Source organism: Corylus avellana, chromosome 1 (genome assembly GCF_965113065.1).
Source record: "Corylus avellana chromosome 1, dhCorAvel1.hap1.2, whole genome shotgun sequence".
NCBI classification, from domain to species: Eukaryota; Viridiplantae; Streptophyta; class Magnoliopsida; order Fagales; family Betulaceae; genus Corylus; species Corylus avellana.
The window spans coordinates 816,153-827,575 of NC_142490.1; the positions used below are offsets into that span (position 1 = coordinate 816,153).

Here is an 11,423-nt window from a genome sequence, read left to right on the forward strand (position 1 = left end):
GATTGCAACTACCAGTCAATTCCTCTGTCTTAACTGCTATTTTCTTGGTCTACCTTAGTATATATAAAATATACACTAGCGGATACAGAAATGGATTTTGCTTGAAAAACCAATCTATCAGTCATATTTGAAGGGTTGGTTGGATTAGTAGCTCTGTGGCTGACTGGCTGGGGCCTGGGGGCTGGTCATGGAAGTTTATTGTCATGGCTTTCAACTTTATTTGTCCCATTATTTTGTGATCTCGACCCTGTTAGAACTGAGAAAATTGGCAACTACGAATTGGCCAATAGGTTTCTCAAGATGAAGCAAATAAAGGAGGAAACTGAAATTGGTAGTGCAAAAACAACTCAGGCGACTCCGCCGCCTCCTCCTCCGCCACTGCCGCTTCCAAGGTTCTGGGTTAAGAAGACCATTACAGAAAGCGTGACAAACCAAGAGATTGCCAAATTCTGGAGGCAGAAACGCATTGATGAAGAGGATCACCTCCTTGCTGCTATCAAGGCTGCAGCTCGTATGAGGGCCCGCAATCTTTCAGTAAGATCTTATGTGACACCCATTTTCAGATATCTGATAAAACACTCATTAGCTGATCATATCCATAGTACGTAATATTATAGTCCAAAACAAAAGGTTGCTGTCAGGCTTTCTTCTTTGGCTTTGATCGACCGAATTGCTGACAATCCGGGCAGCTATTGAGAGAGGCTCTCACTTGTTTGGACAAATATACCTTATAGAAACTCTCTCTCGTTAGCTGCTCGGAAACATATGCTATTATGGATCACAATAGGCGGCAACACACAAAACCTTTTAATTTCTTACAGTTGCTTAACTTGTTGAAGGTGTATGGTGTATTAGGAGGAAGACTACATGCGGTTTGAAGAGTCTTTGAAGGATGAGGACGAATATGCTAAGGAGAACAACGCCAGGGCTGCCACCAATGACAGCAAGAAGGATGAAGAGAACAATGAAATTCGTGTGGGAATAAAGGACTGGTTAGTTTATTTTCTCAATTCTAGTAAATAGTTCAGTCGTATAACCATTAGATTTGGTAAAAGCACATTACATGCCCTTTCAAGAACTGGCATCAAAGAATATATAATTGAACAAAAATAAAGTTTCTTTGATAGGAATAAGAGTGAATTAGGGCACAATTGAACAAAAATGATGACCAGATTGGAAAAATATGTTCAAGCTGAAAATTCATTGTCATTACACAAATCTCTCGAGTTCAAACTTGGTTTGAAAAGAGTTCCTCCAACCCAATATATTTAACTGACATTTGTTCGTAAAACACATGATTTTTATGTGCCTTTTTAATAGATGGACATTCTTCCAAATTAGGTTGTAAGAATTTTCTCCAACTTAGTTTACAAAACTGTCACGTGTCCCTTAGCATGTGAAAATTTTGTTTAGAATTGGTCAGGTGCTCAACACATGATTTTTATAGATTGTGTTAAGAATAAATTTTTTCAATTCAGTTTGGAAGAAAATCCTGTTCTTTAATAAAACATATAATTCTCATATGCACTTTTTTCTTCTACTCAGTTTGGAGTAAAACTTTTTTATAATTCTTTGACTTCTTAAATAACTAAATTTTATTCTATTTTCAATATTTACCCTCTCCAATTATATTTTATACAATTCGGGGTTGGTGTTTATTAAGAGATCCTACTTATGTAGAAATTGGCATTTGCAGGTGGACAAAAAGCAAGTATGCCTACTTAAACCAACCAGCCATCGAGTCCCTGGATCCTTCCAAAAGAAAAACTTCCTCTTTCATCCCCAATTGTTTGTCTTATAAGCCAACTCCCCTGTATCCTACCACTCTTGGCGTGTTTTAGACCATTGGATCTGCTTCAATTGATTGCATTTACTTTATGGGGGGGAATAAAAATTGTCGGTTGTGCTTGGTCTGTATGTTTTGCTTATAGTTATGTTCTTTTTTCTAAGTATGCTTGCATATCTTGTACGCTTTTAGACAAATCCCGTAGAATTGAATTGGGGTGTTACTGTAAAAGGCAGTCCCTGATTTAGTTGTGTGAAAGCATGTAAAGCTGCAAAGTGCAAGATATATATTTTCCTTTTCTTATATATGCTCATTTGTTAATGCTTGCTTTCTAAATGGTTTTTTTTTTTTAAAAAAAAGTGTTATGATGTGATGTAAATATAAAAATTGTTTTTGAGCGTTTTATGTTTTTTATTAATGTTTTTGTTTTAAAAACATAAAACAAGGAAAATAATTTTTTTTTTTTTTTTTAATCAAATGCGGGAAAATGTTACAAGGGTAACAAGGAAAATAATTGATATGAATAAGAACGTAAGAAAAAAAAATTTGGGATTCTCTAAAATTTCATATTCGTGTTATGTGTTCACCTATCCAGATAAGTGAGCTTGCACCTTCCCTCTCTCATTCTCTATCCAAATTGTGGGCAGAAAATTTCAAAATGAAAAATATTTTTAATTTCGATAGCTATAATTAATTCACTATCGAAACAATAGAAAGCAAATTTATAATAAGAACACCTCACTTTACTTTACTGCATCAAACAATCATAGAATAGCTCGGCAGTGCTTTTCTGAAGCATATTTCTCCCTGACACAAATTTCTCACCTTTAAAATACCAACCCATTGTAATATCCCCAAAAAATCACATTTATCTCACGATAAATATTATACACCATATTTGTATTCATTTTGGTGATATAATACTACTAATAAACTCTTGTATCAATCGTTGTTCAAACTGATTAACAAGAAAGTATAATAAAAGTGTAGTATATAACATTATTCTTAAACTTGCATGTGAAGAACATCCAAATCACCGAAACTTGCATGTTGTATGCCAATCAACAATCAAGATGGCACCAAATCTAATGACCAATGTTCGAAGATTGTCCTCCTAAATTGTCCACAACTCTTGCCCAAACCACATTATTTAACTAACCAGCCATTTATTCCAATTGTCATTTCGTAGCACTCCTCTAAATGGCTATGCTCAGGACTTTTTCCGTATGAATTTCGAAAAAGGTGGTTTTTCGTAGCACTCTTTATTTAAACAATATATATATATAATTTTATTTTATTGATAATGTGACATTGTTATTCAGTTCTTCAAAGCTCTGCAGCCAGATAAAATTGACTGATTAAATCTCCGAATAGTATTTACCTCTCGGAGCAGAAAAATCATGTGATACCCTTTAATAAAAATCAAATCATAAAAAAATAGGTGTTGGCTGTGTAGCCTACATGCTCTCTCTAGGAGCCTTCGACAGATAGAAAAGGAAAAAAGGAAAAGGACCAACTTGCAACTTTACAAAAATTTATTTGACCGTTTCGTTGTTCTAATTTGACACGGTGCTCTATTATGGCATTTAATATCCTCGAGTCCAAGCACACTAATCATAATTAGCTAAGGATTTCCTCTATTTCAAGCAAAACCAAGAGGGCATTTATGGACAATAATTGTTTTCTATAAATGGGATCCGAAGAACTTTTATAATCCAACCTCAAAAAAAGTCATATATGTTTTTTTAGTACTTGAGAAACACAATTTTTTTTTTTTACTTTCTTTTTTAATAGCATTAATAAAAAAATGTGTTTCTCATATGTTTAAAATGACATATCACTTTTTATAATCTGAACGATCAAGAATTTATTTTGTTTTATCTAACCGTTTAAGCGTATGCATTAAGCATTTATTTTTAACGTAGCCAGCCATTTCATGAGAATCGTATTTCGAAAATTCAAATTTTAAATTTTACAAATCTAATAATATATATGTGACAGCATATTAAATAACTTCACAATTAATCTACCATGTAGTAGAATAGGATGAAATAGAGAGCTCATAACCAATGTTTTATTTTGTTGCACCTAACAAAGTACATAATATTTATTATCATATGATAAATATGTTATCAAATTATTTTAAAATTTCAAATAACATGTTACCATATTTACTATTAGATGTAACAATATAAAATCTTAATCGTAAAATGACTTGAAATGGAGAGGATATATGTCTCCAATGGTAACCTGAATTTTAATTTATACCATAAAATAAATTAGCTAAATTTAACTTAAAATAAAGAGGACAATTCTTTATATGTCATGGATATGTTCGTGTAAATGATGTAGGTTAAAGGTGAAATAATATATATTATCTTTAAAAAGAAAAGAAAAAAAAAAAAAAAAAAAACATATATGTACTAATTTGCCTTTAAAGGAGAAGATTGTGAGACCAGGATTTTGATAAGAGCATCATAATCTATATTGAGCTCTTCAAATAAAAGTCTAAAGAGAAAAATTCATTTTTTTTTTTTTTTTTTAATTTGAAGAGTTACTTTTAAAATGAACAAAATATCAAACTCTCTATATCTTCATCTACTTTAGTTAAATATTATTATTTTATTATTTTTTAATTATATTTTTGTTATCGGTAGTGAGAGAGAAAATGAAAATAAATATATAAGATTAAAAAATTAAATAACTTTCACTTTTTGGCACTTGTATTTGGAAAGCCTTGTTGATCAAAGTTAAATTTGAAATAGAGTACAAAGCTTATTAAATGATCATTTTTGTGAGTTTTTTCAAATTTTTAAAGAAAAACCAAATTTAAAGAGTTAAATGAGAATACTCTAAGAATGTTAAAATACATAAATAATAGAAAAGGAAATTGGTTTTTATTTTTTAATCAATAAAGGAAATAGTTAAGTGCAAAACATACAATCTTAAAGAGAAATATAGTAAATGTAACAAACACCACAGATAAAATTATAAAAATGATAAGACAAAAGGAAAATTATTTCTATAATTTAGATTGAAACTCTTAGATTCTTTTAGGATAATTTTTAAAATCTTATTTTTGTTTTAATTAATTAATTTATATTTTATTATTTCAATATAAAACATCTTTAAATTTTTTTCCCTAATTTATTCAACAATTAAAAAATAAAAATTAATAAATTTAAAAATAACTTGCTTGTAAAAAAAAGAAAGGATAAAATGTTCTTATAGATTAGATGAAATATATTTATCCAGCTTACGAAACGTCCATCAAATCCGTCTATTTTAACAAAAAAATACATGTGATTTTCTGATATGTTTTGTTAATTGATTCCATTAAAAAGGATTTAAAAATCACGTAGAAATTTCTACTCTCGTTATCTCTCTCACAAAGTCAGACATAGAGCTCGTTTTCAGTGCTGATACTAGAAATAAAAGCGCGTAGAGCTCGTTTATTTTTCACAGCTTCAGATCTTGCTTGCTCTTCTTCTTCTCCTCGACTGATCTCTAGGGTTTTCGATTTGATTTGATTCGATTGGATTGAATTATCGGAGCTCCACAACAATGGCGAAGCCGAGGTACTCGCGCTTACCGGCTCGAAAGTCTTCGTCCTCGACGCTGGTCCTCACCATGCTCATCATGTTCACCTTCGTCATCCTCATCCTCCTCGCGCTCGGAATCCTCTCGATTCCCAGCAGTTCCGGTGGCAATTCGCCCAAGGCCAACGATCTCAGCTCCATTGTGCATAATACTATGCATAGGTATGTGTTTTTTGGATTTCGATTCTTTTTCGCTTTGATTTTGGTGAATTATTGTGATTTGTTTGGTTTTTGTTTGGTAGAAGTGATGCAGATGAGGGGAGAGCGGAGCAATGGGTGGAGCTGATCTCGTGGGAGCCTAGAGCTTTTGTTTACCACAATTTCTTGGTGAGTTTTTTTGTTTTATCGTTCTTCTTTTTAAATTCTTGCGGAGCTTCCAAATGTTGCTTAATTTTTTGCTGTTCAATAAATAAGATGAATTAGGCCATTTATGTTGATAAATGTGTTACTGTTAATGTTGTTTAGTTTCTCTTAATTATACCAAAGTAGGATTTGCATTTTCATGTGACCTGAAATTAATTCAACTATGCGATCTTCGCTGGCAATATCTGCTTAATATACCGAGACAGAAAAAGAAAGAAAATCATATTTTAGAAGTGCGGTAAAAAAATGGCAACTAAAAATGGGTCTTACCTATTTAATCTTCGGATTTATATGTGAAATTCGGTATAAGCAAAGGTGAAAATTGTCTCTGAACAATATGCATAGCCCTTGAGGAAGAAGAGGAAGATTTTGGACGAAATAAACATCCTTTGGTGAAACTATGGGTCTTTCCTATAGTATAGGTTTTCCAGGAGTAATAATTTGTTTCTATTTGTTTGAAATCATTGATGGTTTGATCAGAATATGAATTTAGGTTAATGAGAATATGAATTTATCTCTATTATTAAGAAAACATAGGTTTGACTTTTAGGGGATTCATATTTGTATAAATGGCACTTCGATCTTGGAACAAGAATGAAGAAACTAACAATACTTCAACAGATAGCAACAACCATTTCATCCGACATAGTTATTTTTATTGATAATTTTCATGAATAATATAAAAAATCAAACAGCTATCATATACTAAAATTTTTTATAAGTGCAATCCTATACTATAATAATAATAAGATGTTAAAAAAATTTGTTGTACAATTAAAAAAATTAGTATTTTTTCTTCTCTTAAGTTTAACTTTAATTCAAGTTCAAATACGTAGGCTTTTAACCAGATAGGGTGCGAGTGAACAATTGAATGATAGGGTGGTCAACAATTTAGACTAAAGGATTACTTTGAGTGATGCCATATCGTGATTTGATTTAATATGAATAACCAGAAAACACATTCTTGTTGGAGTCTGAGCTTTATTATGTTGGATGGGGTCTTAGAATATTCCTGATTTGCATTTTCTGTTAGATAAGTTTGATCTGGTGTAACCTAAAGTTTGGCAAATACTCTTGATTTGCATTTTCTGTTAGATAAGTTTGATCTGGTGTAACCTAAAGTTTGGCAAATACTGAATATGGTTAACTATTTGGGCAGACCAAGGAGGAATGTGACTATCTAATTAGTCTTGCGAAGCCTCACATGCACAAGTCAACAGTTGTTGATAGTGAAACTGGAAAAAGTAAAGATAGCAGGTGTGCAATTCTTTCAACTCTTTTCTCGTGCCATCTTTGTTTAATCTCAAAGATGGAAGTTTTCTTTGCCTTCTCTTCATTCCTTTAATTACCTTCATACGCAGGGTCCGTACAAGCTCTGGAACATTTCTGGCAAGAGGACGTGATAAAATTATTAGAAACATTGAGAAGAAGATTGCTGATTTCACCTTTCTACCTGTGGGTATGTAGTTTTTGGTCTCCTATGCTTCTTTATGTTTTTCTTGATCAAAATGGAAGTTTCAGTTTCATGTTTGTGTAAATCCAGAGTAATTTTTTAAGCACATATCTTCTTTCATTATGGTTTGTTGTCCAGTGGTGCCAAGATCCAGTAATTTGATTTTTCTCATTATTTGTCTCTTAGCATTACCATTTTCCACGGAAGAAATTTAGCTTTTGATTTTTCTCCTGGATAGGAAGAAATTTGGGAATAGTTATTTATTATTATTCTTTTATATATTTCCATCTGAAGACGATAAAGTTGGAAATGGATTTGAGAAGTCCCTCTTTGGAAATGAAGGAAAGTTCATATGCTCACAATTGTTGCCTGTTAATCTTCATCCTTGATTAATTCTTTGGAAGAATGAGGGAATAGAAGAAACAAAGTGTGACTTTTGGTGGTATCTATTATTTGTTGTTGTATAATTTATAAGCTGTTCATAAACAGAGAACGGGGAAGGACTGCAAGTGCTCCACTATGAAGTTGGACAAAAATATGAGCCTCACTTTGACTACTTCCTTGATGAGTTCAACACTAAAAATGGGGGTCAGCGCATGGCTACAGTTCTTATGTATCTGTGAGTGACATAACATTTTGCCTTCTAAATTCTATTGACTCATGCATTTGTTGGAGGCCCAAATATTCTCTTTCAGTTAAGTTTCCTCTTCTATAATGGTACAGCTCAGATGTCGAAGAAGGGGGCGAGACAGTCTTTCCTGCCGCCAAGGGGAATATCAGCTCTGTGCCTTGGTGGAATGAGCTATCTGATTGTGGAAAGAAAGGACTTTCTGTGAAACCAAAGACTGGTGATGCTCTGCTTTTCTGGAGCATGAAGCCTGATGCCACTCTAGATCCATCAAGTTTGCATGGTTAGTTATCATTGTTAATCGTTAAGATGTTGAAAGCAGCTAGTTCAGTTTCCAGTCATTTCCAGACCCATATACCCTCATTATTGAAAGAGTGGCATGTCCCTTGTGTGTGTGCTGCTGCATTTCCTAAACAACGTCTTTTTAATTGAATCCTTTTAGAGTTCATTATTCACATTATGCGAGGCATCATATATTAATGATGAGTTCAATTCTTATGTTTTATTCAGGTGGTTGCGCCGTGATTAAGGGGAACAAGTGGTCAGCTACTAAATGGATACGTGTAAATGACTACAAAGTTTGAGCTACTGCGTGAAAGGTAATTGTGTATACCTAGAATAGATGACTATGAAATCATTAATGTGTTCATTTTCAATTAGCAAATAAGTGGTTGTTAGAGTTGATGTACATATGAATTTCCATGATTTGTTTTGACACAAGCATATTTTGGAAAATAACAAGATATTGAGTGCTACATCCATTTGGAGATATGTTGACATTAAATAAAGCATATAAGTTGTTGACACCATTTATTAGAATATCCTATTATCTTGTTGAGTAATGCTTATTAGTAGACTACTATAAAGACTGCCACACTAGAATAATGTGAAAGTGAAAAATCAATCTTTTTTTTTTTTTTCAAATCCTGATTTCTACTACCTCGTCATCCGAGTTGTATGGCAGTCTACGAAATACATTACTTTATTATGTTTAGCTACAATTTCCGCCAATTTCTTCCCAAAATGGAAAACAAAACATTATATTTGAGAATGGTTGGCTGGTTTTAAGAATGGTGATGGTTACAATTTTACAAATATGGATTCCACAAACCACAGAACTTCTAGCCGGAATTGGTGTTGAGACCATAAGAATTTGGCAGGAAAAGCTGTATTTAGATAACCAAGAAAACTCTATTTTTTTCTTTTTATAACTCAGAATTATCAGTAATGCTGCAACTGAACTAACAGGAACGAATATTGATCTAGTCTGCATGCTCTTCAATAAAATATATCGAAGCCTTTTGATTCCTCTAGAAGCCCGCGTTGTATACACTGAGAGGCCTAGTCTGCAGTTTCTGATCCTTTGGACCTTTTTGAAGCAAATGAGAGGATAGTTAAATCTGGGGAACTGGAAAACTTTTTAGCAATGCATTTGATATCATTTCAAACATTGGTGGAGTAGTTTTGATGCTGGAGACTATTGGATTGATTTCTTGTTTTAAATATGCCAAAATAAATGGAGATGGGTCATTTAATAGTTAAGATTTAGTGTTGTTGTATTTAACAATGTAAATGATTCCATGTAATAAATATGTTGGCATGCCATTCAAAAAATTTAAATGATATGGCATTATTTATGCTCTTAGATGAAACAACATTAAATTCTGACTATGAAATGGCTCTTTGATGTGCAATGTGAGAGCTGCAATCTTGACGAACAACATTGTTAGACTTAGAACTAAATAGCAGAAGCTCTGAAGCAGGATTGACTAAGGTACTCCATTCAGACAATTGTTGACCGAAAGAGGACCTAATAGTGCTTAAGAGCACACTCTGCTCCCATTCCTTGGTCAATGTGGGACAAAGTCTTGAGATTTCTTTTTCTACACAACATTGGGGAAGTGAGAAGAGGGAGAAACGGCACTGTTAAAACTGAATAGGAAAGAAAGGCTCAGAAGCAGGACCCACTTAAGTCTCAGTTGAACTAACCATCCCCTTTTTTAATTTATTTCTCATTTTTAATATTGTTGGTGTTACATTCTTGAACTTGAAATTGCTCAGTCCAGATTACATTATTTTTATGCTTCATTGAATACCTGTTTTGTACATTTAAAGTTGATGATGGTCTTGTTGGGCAGGTTTGAATGAGTTCTCATCTCATTGTTATACTCTATATAAGTCTCATTCAGAGCTCCACCGCAACAGGGCTTAAAGTCTCAATATGTAACTGTCTACACGGAGCTCGATTCCTTCATTTCATAAATTCATATGTAACCTTCTACCACCACTCCTTCGCTCACATTTTTGTTTGAGAGCCCTTTCTGTTTATGACCACCAACCTAATAAAAAAAAAATGAAAGTTTGTATTTGTATTTAAATCTCATGGAAAGGTTTAGGAAATTTGATGATAAGGAATTTGCCCTATTAAGCCAAAAAGATAATATCTAAGAAATTGATACTTTCTTTCACCCTTCTCTGGTACATTTGATCCTACCCTAATCTATCTTTGGAGCGGCAGTTAAAATTAAAATTGCAAGATGATTGTTTGAGTGCTGTTTGAAAGAATTTATAGTGTCCCAAGAGGGGCATGAATTGGTGGAGAAGATATGTAATGTAACTGGTTTCTATTTTGAATGGGGTGGTTTGGAGAGATGGTGCAGCATCAGACACATCATGGCACAAACCTTGGATGCAATGACAAGTAGTTGAAGGAGTTCCGTAATGACAACTAATCAAATCAGGTCAAACATGAGGTAGCCTAGAAAGAAAAAATATGTCGGTGCTACTATAGGCCTCTAGGAATGGGGTAGCCCCAACTTCCCTATATCCTTGGTTCGACGGCCTCCTAGCGAGAATTGAGGCCCTTGTATGGCGCCCATCCCTAATATTTGCTTGCTCTGTATGGAGTGCCCCGTGGTTACTCCAGTGCTAGCCGCAAAGAAGAATCCATTAATTACAATTGCCTTGTTCCTATGCTCTCTGCTTCTTGGGTGGCGAGCCTGAGCCAACTAAGACAGGGCCAGCCAGGTTTAAATTCGCCATTATCACCCATTTTGCTTTAAAAAGTAACATCGACATCTTCCATATTAGACACTTTTATATATATTTTTAAATATTTTTGAAGTTTCAAAAAATAAATTAAAAAATACATAAAATATTCATTTGGAAAAATAAAATTAAATGGGGCTAATATATGAAAGGGCTACCCCTTTCTAGTGTTTGCAGTGTTTTTTTTTTATATTTTATTTTATTTTATTTTTAATAATTTTAACCTTTCGAAATGTTATTTCTTAATAACCAAAGCTATTTTGGAGACAAAAATGTTAAAATGCCTAATTTGACATGCAGTAATATGTGAACATCCATATCACGGATGATAATTTGGAAAGCTAAAGTATATTTTCTCTTTTTTTCTTTCTCTTTTAAGGACTAAATTATTTTAAATATAATAAACATTAAAATCAGATGGGATTTTGCATAGAGAAACGTGCTTTTGACGAAAAGATTGACTTGGGGTACCGTGAATCTGTGATGATCGAAATCAGTTGAAGACAATGGTGGGTAATGCATTGCAGCAACAGACTATGAGGGATT

At 33.1% G+C, this 11,423-nt stretch overlaps 2 protein-coding genes across 3 annotated transcripts; both read left to right on the forward strand.

The window, feature by feature from the left end:
* Nucleotides 1-230: 230 nt before the first annotated feature.
* On the forward strand, nt 231-2,091 carry LOC132173036 (Big1). Its single transcript, XM_059584595.2, has 3 exons — nt 231-534; nt 856-992; nt 1,697-2,091. The coding sequence occupies exons 1-3, from the start codon at nt 301-303 to the stop codon at nt 1,839-1,841; spliced, it is 516 nt and encodes a 171-aa protein (XP_059440578.2). The 5' UTR covers nt 231-300; the 3' UTR covers nt 1,842-2,091.
* Nucleotides 2,092-5,150: 3,059 nt separating this feature from the next.
* On the forward strand, nt 5,151-10,207 carry LOC132172069 (putative prolyl 4-hydroxylase 10). 2 transcript variants are annotated; one of them, XM_059583502.2, is made up of 8 exons: nt 5,151-5,547; nt 5,628-5,712; nt 6,908-7,005; nt 7,110-7,207; nt 7,691-7,820; nt 7,925-8,112; nt 8,340-8,428; nt 9,968-10,207. In XM_059583502.2, the coding sequence occupies exons 1-7, from the start codon at nt 5,351-5,353 to the stop codon at nt 8,411-8,413; spliced, it is 870 nt and encodes a 289-aa protein (XP_059439485.1). In that variant the 5' UTR covers nt 5,151-5,350; the 3' UTR covers nt 8,414-8,428; nt 9,968-10,207. The 2 variants fall into 2 exon arrangements, with proteins under 2 accessions (XP_059439485.1, XP_059439486.1); XM_059583503.2 differs by having other exon boundaries at nt 5,631-5,712.
* Nucleotides 10,208-11,423: the final 1,216 nt, after the last annotated feature.

Excerpts from the sequence above, each read along its gene's own strand:
- LOC132172069 (XM_059583502.2), top strand. The coding sequence starts at position 5,351 with ATGGCGAAGCCGAGGTACTCGCGCTTACCGGCTCGAAAGTCTTCGTCC. Across the intron at positions 7,208-7,690 it reads TTTCACCTTTCTACCTGTGG|AGAACGGGGAAGGACTGCAA; the intron begins GTATGTAGTTTT and ends GTTCATAAACAG. Across the intron at positions 7,821-7,924 it reads GCTACAGTTCTTATGTATCT|CTCAGATGTCGAAGAAGGGG; the intron begins GTGAGTGACATA and ends ATAATGGTACAG.
- LOC132173036 (XM_059584595.2), top strand. The coding sequence starts at position 301 with ATGAAGCAAATAAAGGAGGAAACTGAAATTGGTAGTGCAAAAACAACT. Across the intron at positions 535-855 it reads TGAGGGCCCGCAATCTTTCA|GAGGAAGACTACATGCGGTT; the intron begins GTAAGATCTTAT and ends ATGGTGTATTAG. Across the intron at positions 993-1,696 it reads CGTGTGGGAATAAAGGACTG|GTGGACAAAAAGCAAGTATG; the intron begins GTTAGTTTATTT and ends TGGCATTTGCAG.